The 23,761-nt window shown below is 36.8% G+C and overlaps 1 protein-coding gene and 1 long non-coding RNA gene across 2 annotated transcripts; one reads left to right on the top strand and one right to left on the bottom strand.

Annotated features, from left to right (window-relative positions):
• LOC139946355 (uncharacterized) lies at positions 1–11,397 on the bottom strand. The gene is made up of 6 exons (XR_011787231.1): positions 11,261–11,397; positions 10,147–10,252; positions 7,735–7,968; positions 7,088–7,197; positions 6,074–6,299; positions 1–5,645 (listed from the first exon to the last, which is right to left on the bottom strand). It is a non-coding gene; the product is annotated as an uncharacterized lncRNA (long non-coding RNA).
• Positions 11,398–12,646: 1,249 nt separating this feature from the next.
• Positions 12,647–23,663, top strand: LOC139946345 (axin interactor, dorsalization-associated protein A-like). Its single transcript, XM_071943988.1, has 11 exons — positions 12,647–12,786; positions 14,553–14,728; positions 15,152–15,215; positions 15,356–15,409; positions 15,635–15,689; positions 16,120–16,192; positions 16,558–16,682; positions 17,163–17,285; positions 17,778–17,900; positions 20,384–20,501; positions 21,234–23,663. Exons 2-11 carry the CDS (start codon positions 14,622–14,624, stop codon positions 21,328–21,330), a joined length of 939 nt encoding a protein of 312 aa, XP_071800089.1. The 5' UTR covers positions 12,647–12,786; positions 14,553–14,621; the 3' UTR covers positions 21,331–23,663.
• Positions 23,664–23,761: the final 98 nt, after the last annotated feature.

Genomic DNA, 23,761 nt, shown 5'->3' on the forward strand with positions numbered 1-23,761 from the left:
TAGTGTTTTGGTCAAAAAATGACTAAGTCCACAATGGAACTCCATTTTATTGTTATTTAAAGTCACAACAAGCTATAAGACGATACCTTTAATAAGGGGCTGCATTCCATTTTGATGTACCTAGCAATATAATCTTATGGTGATTTGAATTTGACGCCTTGTATAAGTGTCATATGCAAATTTCTAGTTGATTACATGTTGGTGTACATTACTATGGGATACAGTCTCTTCTGCACCCCTATAGGGGGTGCTCTTGGTTGATCATGATTTTAATAATAGGGGGGGTAGGGCCAAACTTTTTACGGAGTTAATTTCGAACCGTACAACGGCACGAGAAATTTTTTTGGCTGACTTAGTCTATATAAAAAAGGCAATTTTTAAGGGATTTTTTTGATTTTTTTAAGCACCACTGAACTGTAGAAGCAGCAGAGTTGCGCAAACGTGTGTGCCAGTTGGTGTGGCCAACTACTATCTAGAAAGTGAAGCGACTTAATGATCTAAGTATTAATGGAAGGAAAGCATTTTTATTAAGTTAAATCAAGTTAATGTTTCATTGATAGTCTGTTTTACCAAAGTCCTACTTTACATGATTGACAAACTAAAAAGATTGGGTTTTTTTTAAGTCCGAAGCCAAAAACAAACTAAAGATTTTTTTTAAAGTCCAAAACTTGAGTCGAAAGGATTCTGTTGCCCGTTAAAATATTTGATGAATCTGTATCAAGTGTACCATCGGACGTCTCCCCCTGTTCGGGCAAACACGTCGCTAAGTTCTTGGAGTCAAGTTTCAAGTTTGAATTTTGGTTGAAGTGTAAAAGGACGTTTCCACTCCGTCACTGATTGAGTCCTGTACCATCAGAATAACGAAGACTTCAACCCAGATGATGATGCGCTGATCAGAGAAACAAGATTCCAACATGGCGGCTGAATTTGAACAATTTGGTTAATTTTTGTGACGAGCACAAAAAAAGAAAAGAAATAAAATACGCATGTTCTTTTCAATATTAATTACTCAGGAATGTATTGGTTTCACTTGCATTAGAAGTACTACACTTCTGAATAAATTTTGTTTCAAATCAATCATAAATTTTGGATTTGTTAAAACATTGCAACATTTTAACAGTGCGTGTGATTACATGTTCAAATAAAGTCAAATTTCAAAGTCAAAAGGGAGGTTGTACGAAAACATCAGATTTGCTTCATTGCATTGAGTATCATAACAGGAGATATTGTAGATGACATTGGGTTCATGGAGGATAACTAGACTGAGAAAAATAACCTCTTAAAAAACCTAACCTATCTCTAATCAAATTCTTAACTCCTAAGTACAACAAAGTTTCAAATCCTACGGAACTACAAATTGCTGATGAAGTTCCAATTAAGTATTTAAAATCTAAGATCAACAACTACTCCTACTGACTAACTTCATGTAAATCTGCAAACCAACAACTGCATGCTAATGATTTAGTATAAATTATAAACTACAATTTTTTTGCATAAAAAAAAGTCTGACAGTGATGTCGGAAATTAAGGTTTTATCAGTGACGATAAAACCACTGATAACTTAGTGTATTTTCATCTAGAAAGACACCTGTGATTCTGCAAACAGTGCATGACTAAAGTAACAAAGCGACGTCTTATTTAGAATACCTATTCCTGCTGTTTCTTTGGCATAATATTCATAACAAAATAAATCTAACGAGCGAGTTGAGATATACTAATAGTGTGTAAGTTATTTATTTAATAATTCTAAACTAATAATGGGCTAGTGTGTATGCTCCCTTTTCCTTAAACTACCTAGCCATATGACAAATTACTGTTTATTCTGAGGTTATTTAACTGAATAAGTCTACAATAATACTGCTAATACACTAACAAACACCTAGTTTGATCCATTGTACACTTTGCTGTTGTACATGTTGAGACAATCTCATGTTTACCATAAAAGAATTAAAATAAGTGATGGACATCCCACAAAATTTGTTTTGTTTCAGAAAGATCTTAACAAACGCAAATTACAATTGTTATACTGACAAAAACTAGTAGCTTGCATTCGTTCCCAACAATTCTACAGGTTTAATATCATAAACTTGCCTACTCTTTTTAGAACCTGTCAAAATAATTAATGACCCAAGTGTCTTTGTCACTTTAACAGCCTGAATAACTAAGACTTCACCCCTGATGATGATGTGCTGATCAGAGAAACAAGATTCCAACATTGCGGCTGAACTTTAACAAATTTTGTGAGTTTTTGTAAAAAAACACCCGGGTGTCGTCACTAAGTTCAGCTGGAAAAGGGTTAACTAGTTGTAAAAATTGTTCACAATTATCAATAATTAAGACCCTAAAGGATTGAAAACACCTACTGCAGCTAAATTACTACGTTCATGAAAAATGTCTATTGGTCAACATCATTTGTAAATCATTTCCTCAACTGATTGTAGTTAACATACCTACTGTAGAATCAGTCATAGAGCTGACCACTCAAAACCTACAATGAACCACCTAGTTAATTGGTCACTGAAATAGACCAATAGTTAACGTCATAGACTGAATAACTAACGTCAACCAGTTCAACAGGGGTTTTAACTAACTCGGAAAACTTAACACTAATCTAACTTACGAAGGAGTGTAAGTAAAACCTACTGTGGCTGAGAACTAAACCGGTCACAATAATATAATGCACAACAGCATCTTTCTAAGCAACGATGTTTCTTCTACAATAAAGCAACTTGTTTACTTCCTACACAATCCCAATGTCATCTTTGATATCTCCTTTTGATACAGTCAAAACTTCTTAACACAAGTGAAACCAATGTAAAAGCCTGAGTACCTGATTAAAATGTGAATAGCCATGTTCAGAATCTCGTTTCTCCGACCCTCGCACCAACATCTGGGTAGAAGTCTCCGTCATCCGTCAGGTCCAGAGTCTCCCTCAGATCAGAAGAGGATGTCCGGTTGCAGAAAAGGTTGATCAAAAAGTAGACCCGTTTACACAGGAACAGTATAGAGAGACGGGTACCAACTTAGGATAACAAAATGATCAGGTAAAAAATGTGAAAAAAAGTGCTATGGTCCTCAGTCCTTGACACTTTTGATACAGGCCCCCAAAGACTTCAATAGGCAACCAAATCCTTTCTTTCTCAGGTTTTGTTTTTTTGTTGGAGATCGAGAAAGTTGAAATAGTTTGTCAATCATGTAAGGTAGGACACCGGTCAGACAGACTACCAGCGCCACATTAACAAGATTTCACTTAATAAAATGCTTACCCAACCATTAACTCTTGGATCATTAGGTCGCCACACATTCCTGATAGTAGTTGACCACACCAACCGGCACACACGTTTGCACAACTCTGCTGCTTCTACAGTTCAGTGGTGCTTTCTACAGCATTTAATGAATGGTAACCAAATAATTTAAGACATAGTTTTTCAAATTATAAAAACAGCCAAGTACAACATTTACCATCCTTGAGTTGAAATAAAATTTATCTCTGAAATAAGATTTTTTTTTTCATCAGCTGATGGCAAAAACAAAATCAATGAAATTTAGAACTGTTAATTATTACTGTCACAGCAATGCAAAGAAGTAAAAACAACATTTTTCAAATGTGACTGTTTCGTAAAATATATTGTACTTTTAATCAATTTCATTTTGAGTTTGGACAGGTGTGCATCACACTTGTCCAAACATTTCGTGCCTAAAATGAATAAATTTGGTTAAATTGATGATGTACTTGTATATCATGAAGATTGGTCCCAAGAAGAATACAACTTTAGGATGTGTTTTGGTTGCATTAATTGTCTTGAGTGCGTGCAAGTTGTACTTGGCTTCACAATCATCAACTTATCAATATATAGAACCAGAAGCACTCCCACAATTTGAGTCACAAGCAAATTTTACAGAATTTTTTGTTTTCCTAAAATTTTAGATATTCCAACTCTGGGAAAATCTAGAAAAAATGAGTTTTTAAAGCAAGCAAAGTTTTAAAAGTATGAGGGAAAAAACATTTGCCAAGAGAATTTTGAAAAAAAAACATTAAAATTTAAAATTCCGTACTTTGGAAAGTGAAGTCAAACGTTCTATATGAAAAATGCATTTTGTACGGAGTATTGTGAACTTGTTTCGTGGGAATGTCTCGATCAAATGTATCAAAGACACTGGACACTATTGGTACCTGTCAAAGACTAGTCTTCCATGTTGATGTATGTCAACAGATGAATAAACAACAAACTTGTGAAAATTTGAGCTCAATCGGTCGTCGAAGTTGCGAGATATTAATAAAAAAGTTTTTAAAAAACCATGGTCACACAACTGTGTGCTTTTAGATGCTTGATTTCAAGACCTCAAATTCTAAATCTGAGGTCTCGAAATCAAATTTGTGGAAATTTACTTCTTTCTTGAAAACTACGTCACTTCAGAGTGAGCCGTTTCTTCAAATGTTTTGTACCATCAACCTCTCCCCATAACTCGTTATTACCAAGAAAGGTTTTATGATAATAATTTATTTGAGTAATTACCAAAATTGTCCACTGCCTTTAAGACAATTTATGTAAAATACACAAACATTATGCCTTGTTCGTTCTTTCAATCAATCAACCAACCCCAGGGATAAGGGGAGGATCGATCAATAACAACAATTCATAAAGGTAAACAATTAAATTTTAGATACTCGTTTTTTGAAACTAGCTATACAGCATGAGTTATTATACAATTAATGAAGGTTTCTGAGTGCAATTGTGCGAGTATGTTCATGAGTTGAAAGATGGAATGTTCTAATTAACGAAGCGGAGTCAGGTTGAATGGAACATTCCATCTTTCAACTCATGAACATACTCGCACAATTGCACGAATGAAAAACATTCATTATTTGTTTTATATATTATCCAAGTAGATCTTTGTCATTTTGATTGGAAGATACAACTTTCATAAACAAAGCATAGGCCTACAATTTCTAATTGTGAAATTACACCCGTTTCTTTTGAGTTGACCTGTTTGACAATATGCATTCTGTACAGCTGTTTTGGGACACGCAGAAGGTGAATGCTAGTAATGTGCCTTGCAGTAACACTGCTGCGTTACCAAAGACACACACACGCGGTGATGTTTTTTGCTCTTCAGCGTACAATAGTACTTTTCGGATGGAACGAAAAATGCACGATGAGTGACGTTAGCATGCAATAGTACTTTTATTTACCAACACATGACGGACACTCCTCCAATCAAATGGCAAGGATCTGCTTGGGTGTTATATAACACAAACTAATGTAAGCAAACACTGACAGTTTAAAAACACCTTTACCACAGTTTGGCCATTTCGTCTGGTTCCTGTGTAACGATCAAAACCTGCTCGAAACTCTCAAAGTTTGAAAAAAGGAACCAGACTAAATTTGGATGTCAAGCCTCATTTTGTTTCTTGAGACAATCCTGATGGCACTGTCATTGATAAAGGATCCTTATCTTATTTAAGTACCCATACTGGGATGAAATGCTCGGCCTCCTCATCAGTAAGCAGCTCTCTGGCATCAGGTGGTCGTCGTTGCCAGCGTGGTTGTCGATTTCATCTCCTTGTTCCAGTGAGCTCTTGCCTTCAGTTCCTCTCAGTGTAGACCGTTGATTCTCTTCAGGAGTACTCAATCTCTTGATTCCTGTCAATCAAAAAAATTAATAAAAATTTACTTTTACATTAAAAATGAACCTTTCACCCTAACCATCCTGGGGTCGATTTCACAATGAGTGAGAAAGATGAAATAAAACAGTGAGTTTCAGCAAGATAGGTCTACTGGTTCTACGAGCTGAGAAAACAGAAAGAAGCAAACCCTGTCACAGTAGCAATGAATCCATCCGAGGTAAAGGTTTGGATACGTCAACAAATCATCGTTTTTCCAAACATTAAAAAAAAATTGGCCAGGGGTTTCCTTACGGGTGGCGAACCCTTTGTCACTGATTTTTGCTCCTCTGTTCTCACAGGTCAAATATAAAACCTCTGAAATAAAAAGAACTGAATTTTTGCTCTTCTGTTTGCAGAGTTAAAAATATAAAACCAAATATTTGGGGCTTGTTGCTCAAAACTTACCAAAATAATGTTAAATCACCCAATATGAAGTGGTGCATTTTTCAATTAATAAACAAGATTGAAAAATCAGCCTCCTCATCAGTAAGACATCTGTCTGGCATCAGGTGGTCCTCGTTGTCGTCGTCGGTGGTGATTTCATCTCCTTGTTCCGGTGAGCTCTTGCCTTGAGTTCCTCTCAGTGTAGACCGATCCAAAGATGTTGATTCTCTTCAGGAGTACTCAATCTCTTGATGCCCGTTAATAAAAAATAAAAAATTACTTTTACATAAAAAAGAACCTTTGACCCTTACCATCCTGTGGTCAATTTCACAAAGAGTTGGGACTGGTCCTAACTTAGGACTAGTCCCAGGAGATATTAAAAACTTAAGGCTAGTCCTAAGTTAGACGAGTAACTTGTCCTAACTCGAGATAAGACTAGTGTTAACTCTTTGTGAAGTCCACCGCAGATCCTTCAAGATCCAAAAATTTTGCATGTTTTGTTTGTTTCTATTTTGCTGAATGCTACACTTGTAACCATATTGTACTTTAATACACACATGTCATGTAAACAGTGAATTTCTGCTTGTACTAATCCTCATGTAGAACTGAAATCCGTAATTCAGTGACGTTCGTGGCTCTTTAACAGTGCTACCCCTGATCACTTAACCATTTATTTTATTCGTCAAACCAACTCAGCTCCCTTGGGAATAAACTGCCTGTGCAGCCAAATATGTAGCGACCAAGCTAAATAAATCACAAGAACCATCTCTGCCCTCACAGGTACCTACTAACCCCTGTGCAATCTATGGAAACTGTGTGTTAAACCTAAAAGGGTCTTCAAGCCTAAAGCCCAGTTCATACTTCCTGCGAATGCGAAGCAAATTTTGTTGTCACGAACTCGCAACGATCAACGCGCAACAGTTGAACTGTGTTCAACCCCATCGAAACATTCGCTGAGAAAACAGAGCTGTCTCGCCAAAATTCACTTTGCATTTGCAAGAAAAAGGTACCAGGCTTAAGTAGTGATTAACTTACTTGCATGATGGGCAGAAATAGAAGATGGTTTGTCCTTCATCAGCTGATCGTGATGGTCTGGTGTGGAAATGAAGTCCATCGTGACCGCACTTGGCACATGCCCTGTCAATCTGAAACCAGACCAGATACAAAAATGAAATTAAGAAGTGATGAAAAATAACCAAGCATTGAAAAAAACAAATTTGTGATAAAGCGCCTAAGATGAAATAAAACTGAGAAAACAAAAAGAAGCAAAACCCTGTCACAGTAGTGATGAATCCATCCGAGGTAAAGATTTTGATACATCAACAAATTAGGTTCGTTTTTTTCAAAACAGTTTTTAAAAAAATGGCCAGGGGTTTCCTTACGGGTGGTGAACCCTTTGTCACTGATTTTTGCTCCTATGTTTTCACAGGTAAATAGAAAAACCTCTGAAATAAAAAACCTATCTGTATATCAAAATATTTGGGGGCATACATTATTTTTCAAAATTTACCAAATGTCAACTTTTAATTTGAAGTGGCGCAATTTTCAATCAAACACAGTTAAAAAATTAGCCAGGGGTTTCCTTCCAGGTGGCGAACCCTTTGTCACTGTTTTTTTGCTCTTCTGTTTTCAGAGTTAAAAATATAAAACCAAATATTTGGGGCTTGTTGTTCAAAACTTACCAAAATAATGATAAATCACCCAATATGAAGTGGCGCATTTTTCAATTAATAAACAAAGTTGAAAAATCGGCCTCCTCATCAGTAAGACATCTGTCTTGCATCAGGTGATCCTCGTCGCCGTCGTCGGAGGTGATTTCATCTCCTGGTTCCGGTGAGCTCTTGCCTTGAGTTCCTCTCAGTGTAGACCGATCCGAAGATGTTGATTCTCTTCAGGAGTACTCAATCTCTTGATTCCTGTCAATCAAAAAAATAAAATAAAAATTTACTTTTACATTAAAAATGAACCTTTCACCATAACCATCCTGGGGTCGATTTCACAAACAGTTAGAAAGATGAAATAAAACAGTGAAAGTTTCAGCAAAATAGGTCTACTGGTTCTACTTGCTGAGAAAACAGAAAGAAGCAAAACCCTGTCACAGTAGCGATGAATCCATCCGAGGTAAAGATTTCGATACAACAAATAAGGTTTGCTTTTTTCCTAAACATTTCAAAAAAATTTGCCAGGGGTTTCCTTACGGGTGGCGAACCCTTTGTCACTGATTTTTTTCACAGGTAAAATATAAAACCTCTGAAATGAAAAAAAAAAAACTTTTTGCATATCAACATATTTGGGGGGCTTACATTATTTTTCAAAATTTACCAAATGTCAACTTTTAATTTGAAGTGGCCCAATTTGCAATCAAACACAGTTAAAAAATTTGCCAGGGGTTTCCTCACGGGTGGCGAACCCATATCACTGAAGTTTGCTCTTCTTAAAGGAACACGTTGCCTTGGATTGGTCGACTTGGTCTTTGAAAAGCGTTTGTAACCGTCAGTTATAAAATGCATATGAGTAGAAAGATGTTGTAAAAGTAGAATACAATGATCCACACAAACATGCCTCCAAATTGCACGGTTTTCCTTTTAGCCTCGTCGACTAACACGGACGGCCATTTATGGGAGTCAAATTTTTGACTCCCATAAATGGCCGGCCATGTTAGTTTGCACAGTAAAGGGAAAACCACACAACTTCGTGGCCAATTTGTGTGGATCATTTTCTATCCTACTTTTCAAACATCTTTCCAACCATATGCATTATATATAAAAAATGGTTACAAACGCTTTTTATAGACCAACTCGTCCGATCCAAGGCAACGTGTTCCTTTAAGAGTTAAATATAAAACCTCTGAAATGAAACTAATATTTGGGGTTGGGGGGGGGGTTAATTTTCAAAATTTATCAAATTATAAAAAAAAAAACGCCTTTAAACTGAAGTGGCACATTTTTCAATTAAACACAGTTAAAAAATTGGCCATAGGTTTCCCTACGGGTGGCGAACCCATATCACTGAATTTTGCTCTTCTTAAAGAGTTAAATATAAAACCTCTGAAATAAAACAAAACTATTTCTAGCCAAATATTCGGGGGGGGGGGGGGGTAATTTTCAAATGTGCTGGTACATTTTTCAATTAAACACAGTTAAAACATTGGCCAGAGGTTTCCCTACGGTTGGCAAACCTTTATCAGTGATTTTTGCTGTTTTCAGAGGGATAAAACCTGGCCTAAAATAAGCAAGTACAAACAAAGACATTTGGAGGTTGCTTTTTTTCAAAATTTACCAAATGATAAACCACCTTTTATTCAAACTAAAATTGTGCATTTATCTTTCAAACAATTTCATAATTTAACAAGAGCTTCCCCTACAGGTGGCAAACCCTTTACACTGATTTGCTTCTGTTTCTTTCTTGAAATAAACTAGAACGGTGAACCTAAATATTTTGCGGGGTTATATTCTTCAAAAGAAACCATATGAAATAAATCACCTAATAATCTTCATCTATTGTGCATCTTTTTCATAAACCAATTTTAAAAATTGCCAGAGGTTTCGCTGTGGGTGGTGAACTCTTTTCACAGATTTTAATTGTACATCTTTTATTTTATAATTCAGAGTTAAATATAAATAACCAAACCTCTGAAAGAAAAAAATACAAACAAAATGTTTTGGTGGTTAAAGTATAGACAAATAAACAACAATAAAGAACAAACATTCCTGTATGTAAACATCAAGACGTAAACTTAAACAATTTGGACATTTCCTTAGATAAGGCCGAGTAAAAAAAGAAACATGTTAAGCGTCCAGGTTTCTCCAAAAAAGGAAAGAGGAGGGGCTTTTTATTTTTTTTTTTTTTTTTCAAGATGGCCACCATTCTTTTTAAAATGTCAAATATCCATTATTTGTTCTACTGCTCAAACACACAATACAAAATTAAAACGTTTTGGTCAAGACCTTCAGATTGTTTTAGCTGAGAACGTTTAAAAATACCCTTTAAAAAAATGTGCGTAATTTTTTTATATTTTTATAAAGGAAGCGGGGTGGGACGCTAAAAACATGTTTCTTTTCTCACTTGGCCTAAAACTCCCGTGTTTCACTCACCAGTGTGGTCCTAGGTCTTTCTGGCTGATGACCTCGCGACGACCTTCAACATTCTTGCGAGAGTTAAGACCCAGGTATGAATGATAGACCACACCATGTAATGCAGCTGTAAAGAGAAGGAAGACAAAAAGTTACTTTTCATTCATTCAAAAATATGCTGTATGTGCTAATGATAGCGATATATGCGGTCACCGCCGAGTGATACAAAGAACAAAAAATTCACTGGTAATATTAATAAACACAACTTTACACAAGTGTAACATTTTGTTGAAAATCTGTGAATGAAAGGAATGTAATTTTAACTTGTGTTAAAATCATGAGAAATCAATGAAATCATGAGTGCCCGGCACCGGCAGGTTGCAACAGCACAGACCATGCCTCATCATAGGATTTGAAAATCTGAAACATTCATTTCTGAAACATTCATTTCCAAAAGTCAGACAGTCAATGGGGATAACTTTCCATATGGCGCCATCACTTTTTCATTCATTTTTACAAACAAAGGGATATCTCATTGAGGTAAATTCGATACTATAATATTTCATATCGATTGAAAAAGCGGTTGTACGAAGGGTATTTCTTTTTGGGTTTTTTAATACAACTGAAAAAGATGATTTTATTTATATCATATATTTTTTTATTATAAATTATAACATGACAAAACAACAGCAGATGAGCCACCAGGATGCAATCATTACAAGGATTATATAAAGGCAATCATTAATCCTACAGACAGGCCTAGTAGTAGTAGGCCGATTATAATGTAAATTACAAAATTAATATAATATTGAAAACCTAAGTCTAGTATTATTTTATTTATAAATATATTTTTTTATACTAAAAAAAATATTCAATTTGTTTTGTAACCTACAAATCACATGTCATTTACATCATCAGAGTCAAAGTAATTGAACTGAATTTGCATTAATGTATTTAATATAATGTTCAAAGTATGTTGCGATCATGCATCATCAGCCTCTCCCCCACCTCCTCCTTGGCCACGTGCCGACCCCGCCTACCCATTTTATATACGCACAAGTCCAAGGGTAGGGGCCATCACACACAACTTTACAAGCTTCGGTTTCCACAAGAAACACATATATTCCAAACTTACTTTTTGCATTTACTTTGTCAGGACATGTCTTGCATTTCATAACTACCGTTCCTTTTTCAGGAAACTGTAAAATGGAGCCAAATTGCGGGCAAATTTCTCTCGAAGAATCAAATGACTCCTCTCCCATTATGTTTTAGAGAAATTCTGATCCCACATGCGTTTCTGAATGGGACGCACTTGATTTATCAAGCTTGACTTCATCCGTACATTCAGCGTTGAATTTGGCTTATGGTATCTGACTAGGTATCGCGCCCTCTGTTGGCGGATTGTAGAGTCTCCCGCGCAAAGTTATTGTACTAATTGATGCACCTGCTGTATGATTTTGATTAATTCTGGTTAAAAATACCAAGCGCATCAGGATAAACAATGAAATAAAACAATTTTAAACAGCCTTGTTACATTTTCAAGCAAACTTTGATTATACGCATTGCTATATATAGCCCTGTTGCATTTTCAGGCAAAATTTTGTAGAAATATCAGGAGAGGCATCTTCTTTTTTAAAAGGACCATTTGTAATTCTGAAATTCGGACCCTGATATCTTCATAAGTGGAAGCTATCATGTCTGTTTATACATTGTAGTAAACTTACAGGTACCTGGCAAGATATTATACACAGTTTTGACAGCCCATGCCTTTCAATTAAACCAAGGTATAAGAGTCCCTAACGTCAGCATTTTTGACGAATTTTAACAACCTCTTTTAGATAAGTATTTAAATGATCCAAATGTTCATATTGCAGAGGTATTTATTTATCTTTTGAATGCGCAGGTAGTGGGGATGTCAAAAAATACTTTAAAAGCAAAAGACAATCAAAATCCGACTACCTAGGTCTAAAAATACTTATTCCTATACTTTCAATTACAAGCAATTAAACGAAGACAAAACGTTAAAAGCAGCAACGTTACTGGCCGAACTTGCGAAGTCCAGCAGATTAATCAAATTTGGGCAAATAATTAAAAATATCACAAGGGGTAAGTCCAGCAGTTTTAACAAATTTGGGTTGAAAATGTAAAAAGTCACAAGGGAAAGTAAGTCCAGCAGTTTGATAAATTTTAGGACTAAAATTGAAAAAAATCACACGAATGGTCCAGCAGAAAAGAGCTAAACTTTTTTGATTGCAAAAATAAAATTGCAAAAATAAAATTGAAAACAATAGCTTATTTGGGCATGTTGGGCAAGTCCAGCAGATTTATTAATCAAAATAATTTGGGCAAAAAAATTACATGGGGTATCAAATTAAGTCCAGCAGTTTACAATTTCAAGTGACATGGAGTCATGGCGACGTTTTTTTTATTTTCAGAAGTGATGATAGGCCCCTACCTGAATCAGACACGTGCTGCTGTCATCCTGCCGGACTCTTCGGTGACTGCCTCTTGGTGGCGCTGTCCATGTTGTTAGTTTGTGATCGGAGGCGTTGATTACTGACTGCCATGGTAGCTGTCAAGCCTTTAATTTAAAAAGAACACATTTTGCCTGGAATAAATCAAGAAACTTATGCATATTCGGAGACCGAATGAACAAGTTATGTAAGTTTGATAAGGTAGTATGAGCCTTCCGATCGTCCGTTTCTTAAAACAATTTACTTCTGACTTTGTTACTTCCGATTATTATGACAAAACGAGCGACAACTTTAACTTTCGTATACTACAGTCGTTTGACCAGTTCTGGATCACTTTTTGAATTCACATTGTTTTTTGTTGCAATCTCTTTGATATTTTAAACAAAAAAGTTTATCAGTTTACCTAAACATGACATAAAACTCACCAAGTATTCACTGACACAAAAAGATTAGTTCTTTTGAAGAGGCTTTAAGAAAAGTATTGTCACCTGTTTGACCAGTTCAGGATCAGTTGAATCTATTCTGAATCAGTAGAGTGCCCTTTGTTGCAAACCCATACTCCCATTCATAAAACTGTCTCTCAAGGACACGAAACTTCAGAGGTGTGTTGGCATGGACTTGGACTTCATTTGTTTAGTGAATGTCATGCAAGTGTCTTCAATAGCAGCGCAAAAAACCCAGTGACAAAACCACAAAACAACAGCAAAGGCAAATGAAAAAGTGAAGCGAACCTAAAAAGCATTATCGACCCCTCCAAGTTTAAATTTCTCAAAAAAAAAAAAATCTAAAAGAATTTGTTGAAGTAATGTTTCTCAAAATCATCTGAATAAACTTTCTACTGCAGTAGTATGATTTTACCATACTTAGTAAGTTAGTGCGGCACCATTTGACGCAATGAGATGTTGAGTGATCCCGAACTGGTCAAGGGTAAGTTGCCCCCCTAAAGAAGATTTTGGTAACTTCGTCTCCTCAAAAAAACAAGATGTCTGCACAGTATTTACAGGAATGTTTTTTTACACATTTTTATCATTTTACATAAATATTTTTTGCCCCGGCACTCCAATTCTAAAGGTAAGAAGTTTTAACAGTGTTTTTCAACCAACATTTTTAAACAAAAAAATGATAAATTTCGCAGACAACCTTCAGGAAAACAGCCATAATTTATTTGCTGATGATGTTTGGCACCTTATTTTGGGTTTGTTGGTTTAATGGGTGTTAATCTTTACATTTATCAACAGAAATTGGTAATAATGAGAAGTGATATAACTATTTGGTTATTGCAAAGTTGAAGTGATCCCGAACTGGTCAATGATCCCGAACTGGTCAAATGACTGTATTTCAACTATCTAAACTAAGCTAGACGTCGGTAACATAGAGCCTACGTACAGGCTACAGTGAACTTGATTAGTTGTCAATGTTGCATATTGTTTGTAATTTTACACTCAGACACTGGCATGACTGGTGGCATGGTAGGCCAAAATTACTTGTGAGTGACGTGACGTTAATTTTGTGGTGATGATCATGTCATAATAATAATTATACAAAATACAACCCTACTGTTCTTATTCCAATTCTATTTTTTATTATTATAATTTTTTGTCAGAATCAACCTGCAACACATTGAACGGGCTCACTAATTAAAAACAGGACAACAAACAATTGGACCCCGAAATGGCAGAGACTGTCGTTTTACACTACAGAGTTAACATAATTTATAGTGAATTTTAAAATTGATAATGATATGTCATTATTGCATAGTCGAGTGCCAGGGGCAGCAGGTGTAGCTGTGCAATAAATGTTGACGACAAATCACTGTAGTGAGGCCCTGTTACAAATCAGATTGTACAGCTTGGATGGATTACTAGCGTGATTGATGGACAAGGTTGCCGGGTTCAATTGATTATTCTGAGACTGTGTAGATTAATTTCTTCGTCTTCTTTTCTTTCACCACAGAGTTCCCCCACAGTCTCCCAATCAACGAACTCAGTAAGGAACGGTGTAGTTCTACTAGGAGTGAAGATTATGGGCGATAAGAACAAAGTTTTAGCCCGATGGAGGACATCTTTGACCAGAGGCATCGGCCATGATTCATGGGGTCAACTCGTTGAGGCCGTTGACGAGTATCAAATGTGAGAATTCAAAATGAATTCTGCTAATCTATGACGTAATGATTATCAGCATTAGGCACAGGGTCCCTGCACATTCTATTTAAAGACAAATATAACAATTGTTGAATGAAGTTGTTTCCCTTTAAAGAGGGTTTAACTTTACGTTCATTTGTTTTCAGATGTGTCAGGGAAAAAATTACACAAGTTGTATATGCCCATGACATGCTACACCCACTCTAACCTGCTATCCGTCCCACCCCAACCATCTCCTAGAAGTGCTGAGAGGAATTGAATCACTGCTTTTTGAGTATTTTATTTGCCCCCCTCCTTTATTTGCTGAATGAAATTAATTTTGCAAAGCCGAATCAACTGTTCTCTGTGTCATGTAGTCATACTTATTATCAATACTGTTTGCTGACTGCAGAATTCTCTTTATCTACCCAGGCTTTCCAAACAGCTTCTAAGAGAGTCTTCGTTTAATGCCACATTGTTCAATGACAATCAAAAGGTGAGGATAATCGTACATGCAATGACATTATGTATTTTTTTTTTTTTTTCCTTTAAACTTGATCACTTGATGATTTACGATGCTGAAACAAAGCTTGGGGTTGCTGTAATGCTTTTGTATTGTGTTGGTTTTATTTCCAGAAAACGTTGTCCAAGGTCGCTGCATGTTTGGCTCTTAGGAGCAAAGCTCTCCAGGTAAGCATTGATACGTCAAAGGGATCTGGGAATTCTTACTTGTCTTTGGGAAGTCTCTGTTCTTTGACTCTACTTGAAAAGTGAATACGGGTTGTCTGCCCTGCCCTTTTTGTTTATCCATGCAAATGTAGAGCAGTCCACTGATCTTTACAACTTACAATCACAATATGAGATGTCCTTTAGTCGTCTTGTTTTTTATGTAATTTTCTTTTTCGCTTTTTCCAGTCACCTCATGACACAGATGGATTTACGTTAGAGGAGCTTAAAAAAGTGGACTCAGGTAGGTCCTTTCAGATCCTAGATCTCTCTACAGTTGGTGTTTGAGACAGGAGCTATCCCAATCCCATCAGCATATATTCAATTCTTTAAAAACTTAACACCCAAATGTTTGAACTCAGATAAGATTGGTGTGCCTGACCTCATCAAATTCAACCAAATTCATGCATGGGATTTTGGAGGATTCTGAATGGCTAAGATTTCTAACCCAATGTTTGACTGCCAACATTAGGTATGAGTGCACTGCCAGTCAGCTAGTTTACTTTTTCAGTAGAACTGATTAGCTTAATCAAAGTGGTCATTGTTTTTTTTTTTGTTTTTTTTTTTTGGGGGGGGGGGGACACCAACGTCAGCTTATTAATGTGCATACAAAATAATGGTGTAATTGCTCCATCCTTTATATCTTGTATATTTGTGTCTCTTCTTTTGTGAAGCTCTTGAAACTCTACTCTCCGGTGCACAGACTGAGTTTCCAGTAGCTGTTCCAGCTGAGGCTGCTCTATTTAGGTAAGAGGCGCAGAATGAGGGAAAAATCTGCTGAATTTTGGTCAAGGAATTGAGTTGTTTTGCTTGTTTTAATAAATAAAGTAAACATGTCAAAAAGGGCACCCAGACAAAGCTAAAAGCATAATTGTTGGAGTTGGTCATTGTTAACCATTTGGTATAAACACAAAGCTGGCAACAGCAAATCTTCCTCAAACAAACTTTGGTTTAACGTCCATGATTATGAATTGCACAAATCAAGAAGTTGTGATTCAGTAACTATACAACACATTGTGAAATCATTGGTTTGCTTGTAGGATTCGAACCCATAACCTTGTCCAATTACTTGATTGCAGTCTAGGAATGTTCCTGTTTTTTAAATGTTACAGACCAACAACACAGACTGGTAACTTTGAGCTAGACTTGGATGGAGATGAGATCGATGATGATCAAGAGAATGAGGAGTCAGGGACCAATACAGCAGTGGTGACATCACCAGGAATTAAACCACTAGGTAAGAGGAAGTTCAACTAGTCAGAAAGCTACAGCTTGTTAAAGTTCTTCAAAATTGCACCATTCTTTGGAAAGCTTAGTTGCAAGTTCTAGGTTTTCCTGAAGTTTTTTTACTAATTCCGGAGAAATCACTTGGTTATAAAATTGAAAACAGAGTGTACACAGAAGATAATGAATCTGAGCTGTCCCATCAATGTTTTGTTATTTTGAACAGCATTATTTCCCCAAAAGGAATGCATTCCACTTTCTCAGAATACCTCTTACATCACGACATTAAAGGTAACAGCCATTGCCAGACACCTGTACCTTTTGCTTTAAAAGCAGCCTCAATTTTCCTCGTTTTAAAGGGAAATTAGTGCCCCCAAACTTAATAGTTTTGACTTCCACAGAATATCTTTTACATCGAGGCTCTGAGGGCAACTTTTGCCAGAAATCTTTTCCTTTTGCTTTAAAGCAGGTTTTTCATTCCTTAATTTTAAAGGGAAGTTATTTCCGATGATTCCACATGAGAAGGGAACGACCAATCTGACAGTGAGAGTAGAGAAGATCGGCTTAAAGAGCATCTCATCTTACCTAGATCCCTTCATTACAGTCTCCCTTAAAGGTAACTATAACAATATGTATTGGCTAATGGTTTTTACTTTAGCTCCTTTAAGGCCATAGTACCCACAAGCTTATGCCAAAATTCTCATTGTGGTCTCAAATGGGCCCAATTAACGTGTCTCTGATATTTTAAGTAAAAAACGAGTGGGGCACTGGTCACTCATATGGAAATATAGAATAATGGCTGGTAACCTATTCTGTTAAGCAAGATTTTTCTGTGCTTAGCCAAGATTTGTGCTAATAAGCCTCATGACATTTGGCCTTGGTCACAAAATTAGACCTACTTCCACGATTATGGGAAGCTATGAAATGAAAATCGCATAGTAAGCACAACATAAACCACCGAGCAGCTCTATAAAATATGGCCTTTGTCTTCACCACCAAAGGCTCCAAATCTATGGAAACTACCATGGCTATAGATGATATCTTTCCACCATTTTACAGAAGGACTAGTCTAAATTGATACTTCTTATCTATTCTGATTGTGTCTCAGATAGTAAAGGTGTAGATGTTACTAAAGCTCAAGAGACGCCAGTATCTACAAAAAGAGAAGACCCATACATCATTTTTGGAGTGGACGTTCACATGCAGAGACCAATAGAGAAAATGCCAAAGGGTGAGACAAGCTTTTAGCCAGGATTTGAAAATAGGGTGTCCAAATTTGACTTGATTGAAAAACAGGGCGTCCAAATTTTTTGGGAAAATTTTTCAGCTATCATGTAGCCAGGTACATGACATGTACCACAGAGCTATTGCATCTACTGTGTGCTCAACTCAACGTATGCTTTGGGTAGCCAACCATGTACGGACAAATTTCTTTTCCACTGTCTTTTGTTTTTTGGGGAGGACTCTTCTAGATCTTGTGTTCTTTACCCTTTTTTTTTTAGATGGGCATGGTACAGACTGATGTTGGTTGCTGTCACTGGAATCGACATCAGTTGGGAGACTTGGCTTGTCTCTTGGTTCGAATCAGGGAAGTCGAACTCACAATGGGAGTGGGACGAGCTGTTATTTTGCCCTGAGGGTCCCGGTTGTTGCATGGGGTCAGGAAAATCACTGCTAGAACAGTCACTCGGGTCACTCGACACTGGATCGGGTGACTTTCTGGCAAGATGTTGGAAGAAATTTGTGATTTTCCTGTCCCCATGATGAAGTAGGCTACAACCATTCATATGACAAAATAAATTGTGTGTGAAATGAAAACCTCGGGTGTCTGACGTGAAATTTGATACCCTTGCTGGCAAACAATGAATGGGCGACAGTATATAAGATAAATTGGTTGTACATTGTATCTTGCAGAAACATGCAGCTGGCAGATAGTAGCAATTTGGGTATTTCTTTCGTTTTGCTTACAATAGGCCTAACTGGTATTGAGTCTGATCAAATTTATGTTTGTTTTTTCAATGGCCAGATACAAGGTTCAGTAAGCTTGAGCATATTTCTTTTATTTCTCCCACACTAGTATGTCATCAAAATAGTATCATTTATATTTTTAGCCTAAAATTCTGGCATATTTACAACGCCCAATTTCAATATAAAATTACAAATCGGGGTATGGATCTGTGGGGTGTACTGTCTACCCATGGTGTGAACATGGGCCTTTCAGTTACACCATAGAGTTCTATTACACACACATAAAGTGTCTTTTTAAAGTGTCTACTGCACATGACTGTTCTTACATGTGTGCATATTTAGCTAGATCCCGCCCATCTCATTCTAGCTAACCAATAAGCATCCATAATGCACATGGGGTGACCTTTCATTCATAAAACGGTTGTGGATGGGTTGTGGTTTGTGTAATATGATCCCATTGTGGTCTGCAGTTCGGCGGCAAGGCGGCGCACAAGGCTCCCACACAGGGGAGGTAAAATGATACATTGTGTTACTTCTGCAGTGTCTGTGGGAGACCGCCTGGGCGCAAGAGTCTTCTGATGTTTTTTTTCTTCAAAGAAACCCTGGTATTTCAGGATCAATTGTGGAACCTTGTGGTTGTTTCTGGGACTTTATATTTTTTTAAACAGCCCTTTGTGGTTGCAAGACGGCTCAATTAGGGAAGACATCAAGATACTTCATCAAAACCATGATTTGCCGACAATTCGATTAATCGCCTAAGCTTAACAGGGCGTCTTCAAGGGCGTCTGACAGTTTTTAGGGGTGTCCAAAAATGAAATAGGGCGTCCAAAAGACGCCCGGACGCATTGCTGGCTAAAAGCTTGGGGTGAGAAGGGTTTAAGTGAAAAATTTGTACGGTTATTATTTCTTTTTTTTCGTGGTGGTAGATTGTTAATTTCTAAAGGAAAAGTTCTTTGTTCTTAGTTGGGTTTTGTTGAATGAAGTGTTCAATATATGGCTGTTTAGTACACCATCATTTAAAGCCAGTGGACACTATTGGTTATTGTCAGGAGACCAGTCTTCTCACTTGGTGTATCTCAACATATGCATAAAAACAAACCTGTGAAAATTTGAACTCGATTGGTCGTTAGAGTTGCAAGATAACTATGAAAGAAAAAAACACCCTGGTCACAAAAAGGCTGTGTGCTTTCAGATGCTTGATTTCGGGACCTCAAATTCTAAACTTGAGGTCTCGAAATCAAATTTGTGGAAAATTACTTCTTTCTCAAAAACTACTCCACTTCAGCGGGAGCCGTTTCTCACAGTGTTTTATACCATTAACCTCTCCCCATTACTGGTTACCAAGTAAGGTTCTATGCGTGTAATTATTTTGAGTAATTACCAATAGTGTCCACTGCCTTTAAAGCCAGTGAACACTCTCCTTGTACAAAATAGCAAAATGCTACTCAAAAAGAATCAGTTGCCACTCAATATAAGCATTCAGTGTGTACAAAACTTGTTTAGGCTCAAAACTTCTGGACAAAAATCCTTCTCTGAAGGCTTTTTGATGCCTGGTTTCAAACGTTTAACAATGCCAGTTATGAAAGGTTACAAGTTCAATCAAATTTCAATCAAAAACCAAACATTTTCTGTACAACTAAAACAGTAGTTAGTTATTGTCTCTTAGAATCCCTCAAAATGAAATTGAATTATAACAACAGCAATTTTATGTTCCTCTCAACAAACTCACTCATTTCATGTTGGCAGGAACTGCAATCTTCTTTGAGTTCAAGCACTTCAAGGTGAAAAAGCGCACCATCAGCACAAAGTGTTTTGCCTTCATGGAAATGGACGAGTTGAAACCAGGACCTGTCGTAATTGAACTGTAAGTTTATCCCTGGTTCATCTTGTTTATAATGTTTACATCAATATGCATATTTATTTTGATTTACCTTACACACCAGTGTGTAAGCACTGTATACTCAGTGGAAATACGATATGGAAAGGTTTGCGGTATTACCATGTAATGACTATCTCTAATGAGTTGCGATGGTTCTGAAAAGAACCGCTGGTTTCAACTCGACATTTCGATCAGTATGCTCTGATTGTCTTCTGGAGATAGCTGAAGAAGATCAGAGCATACTGATCGAAATGTTGAGTTGAAACCAACAGTTCTTTTCAGAACCACCGCAACTCATTAGAGTTATTACATGATGTTACCGCAAACATTTCCAGAACACTGTATACTCAGTACTGTCCAGAGTTCTGGCAAAATAAAAAACACAGGCACATTACCATTGTTACAATTGAATCTGAATTTGAATTATAAAGTTCGTAAAGCATCCCAATGGAAACATCACACCAACTTTTTGTAGAGAAGACAATGAAGAAGTTTAAATTTAAGACGTGGGAGGACACCCCAATACGGAATCCAACGCAGCCAGGTAGGGCCTGAAAAACCAAAATCACATGCAAGGCTCCGGTCCGGGCTCGAACTCGAGGCCACAGAAGTGAGAGGCAGGGACAGAGACCAATGAGCCAACCCGACTGCCCGCCATGGAATTCATGTAGGCCTACCACTGAGTAACTTCGTTTGTTGTCATTTTTGTCCCGCCAGATACGAGAAACCCACAGACTTCAAGAGGAAGAAACTGTCTTTACTTACCACCAAGCCACTGTATCTACATCTGTATCTCCAGCTCTTAACCGATTAGTTATGTACAACTCCTCTATAAACTACACGTGTATAAAGCCAAACAGATATTCCGCATTCCTCCGCGGTGATATTTAGGCGATTTTGACTCCGTCCAAACTACTGAGGGCCTCTGAGATCATCCTAAGCTAATAGGATGAATTGATCCCCCAATTATTATGATTGTGATTAAGTGAAGAACCCCAAAGGACAATAGACCATATGCACATGATGTCCTTTCGGTACGGCGCCCTCGCCTCGAGGTCAAAAGGAGGTTGTTCATTGGCCAATCTATGTGCGTTTCGATTGTTTCGTCACCGTTTGACCTCAAAGATGGCGGCTGGATGACGTCAATGCATAAGGTCTATAACCACCTCAAAATCGCCATGACAATGTTAAAAGTTTAATTATCTGCTTTTGGACATCATGAATTGCTCATTATTACATTGCATTAAGTTTGAATATTCTTTATAATAAAAAATTCATTATAATTTGTGTCTAGCATATGTTCACCAATGAGGCCTTGTTCGTACCCCCTCTTCAAATAGATTCTTTAAAATGAGGAGAAATAATTTTGTATTCAGTAAAAATATAATCTGGGGTGTACTTATGTTTTTTAGTATGTTATAGTGTAATGGTAGTGGATCAACTCTTAAGGTGCTAGCACAATTGTATATATTGTATTCCTTATGTTAGCTCTTGTAAACAATTTGTCAGTGTTTGATACTAGTACTAGCCAAGTCAATACGGGCCAATCTTTGCAGACCAATTACCAGTCAAAATATCATATAAAGTTCAGAGGTGCAGTTCTTGTTCTTGGTACTTGTAATTTGGTACTTGTAATTGGGCCCTACCATGAAAAAAATAGCCCAACTAAAAACTAGAAATTGAGAGTTTGTGTACAAACTCAGGGTGTTCGGGTGAATGGTCAAATGAGGTCACGTTGTGTACAACATTTGTAGAACATTACAAGAGGTTTCATGTAGTGAAAGAATCTTGTACGTAGCGTTTGTGGTTCTCAAGATATGAATTTTTCAATTATTTACCGTTTATTTAACGTAATGACGTCATCGATGACGTCATCATTCCAAAAAAGTTGCGGGTTCATCTACTCATGAAGGTTCATGTTTATGATAAGTTTCAAGTTCATAGTAGTTTAACATTTTGTTCAAAATCGCACGAAGAAAGATGAGGCGAATCCCAGCGTAGTGGAATTTGAATTACGCGCGCCTTCAACGGAGTCTGCATGTGTATACACAACCCGTAATGCCCACAGCCACGCAGTGCTGTTTTGTCGTAGAGCATGGATACAATGTAGGCCTACATGAACTACACGCACACACACCCACACACCCACAATACAATAGTAGCATTCACATACATGAATGGCGATACTATCTGGTTTCTACGCGTAATGAATGGAGGTCAACACAAACGCGCGCTTTTACGACCAGAAGGCAAAATTCAACTGGCATTATGTTTGTGCAAAAGTTTGAGCAGGATAACTGATCTTCAAACTGATATTCAAATTTTGAGAATATGATATATAGTTCTTGAGATATGAACTTTTGAAATTTTGAACTTCCGATTTCAACCGGAAGTAAAAGTCACATGAGGTCACGTTGTGCACGACTTTTGTAGCTAATTACAAGACCTTTTATATGCACCAAATATCTTGTGTGTGGCATTTGTAGTTCTCAAGATATGAACTCTCCAATTTTTAGCGTATTTTTGAACGTAATGACGTCATCAATGACGTCATCATTCCAAAAATGTTGCTGTTTCGTCTACTCATTAAGATCAATATATATGGTAAGTTTCAGGTTCATACAAGCTTTAGTTTTTGCGAAAATCGCGCGAGAACGTTCGAGGAGAAGAACACGCAGAAAAAAAAAAAAAAACAAAAAAAAAACAAAAAAAAAACAGAACAATAACAATAGTTGTTCGGCTTGTGGCCGAACACCTAAATATTTGTTAAGAAAAACAAGTAAAGAGACAAATGTTTTGTCAGAGAGAGGCCAAGTGTAAAGAGAGGCCAATTTAGGAATTATTGTATTAACATCTATACATACATATGAAACTTTGAAATAGAAAAAGTGCCCTCAAATTACCAAGGCATGATCTTGTATTAAAAAAACACAAAACTTTTGAGTTAGGCTGTTTTGCCACTCAAGGGTCGGCTTAGCGGGCAAAATAACCATTCTCGGCCATACTCCATGCTTGACTGTAAAACAACCTGTGCTCAAATCTTGTACTGGATAAAGAAGTATGTCTAAATTAATTTTGTGTTAATGTACATTTATATGCTATCGCTTTCAAGCAATAGAGGAATAAAAGCAATGGGAACAAGTTTAATGGAAGTTGTCTTTAATTTTGTCAAATTAAAAAGAAAGTTATTGCAAAAAGGCCATGTCATCTAGAAATAAGTTTTAAAAACTAAATAATAAATGTGT

The sequence above is a fragment of the Asterias amurensis genome, chromosome 1 (genome assembly GCF_032118995.1).
Source record: "Asterias amurensis chromosome 1, ASM3211899v1".
Taxonomy (NCBI): domain Eukaryota; kingdom Metazoa; phylum Echinodermata; class Asteroidea; order Forcipulatida; family Asteriidae; genus Asterias; species Asterias amurensis.

Bases quoted from the DNA above. Each gene is read 5' to 3' on its own strand.
- LOC139946345 (XM_071943988.1), top strand. From the start codon at position 14,622: ATGGGCGATAAGAACAAAGTTTTAGCCCGATGGAGGACATCTTTGACC. The intron at 17,286-17,777 runs GTAACTATAACA...ATTGTGTCTCAG, and splicing joins CATTACAGTCTCCCTTAAAG to ATAGTAAAGGTGTAGATGTT. The intron at 17,901-20,383 runs GTGAGACAAGCT...TCATGTTGGCAG, and splicing joins AATAGAGAAAATGCCAAAGG to GAACTGCAATCTTCTTTGAG.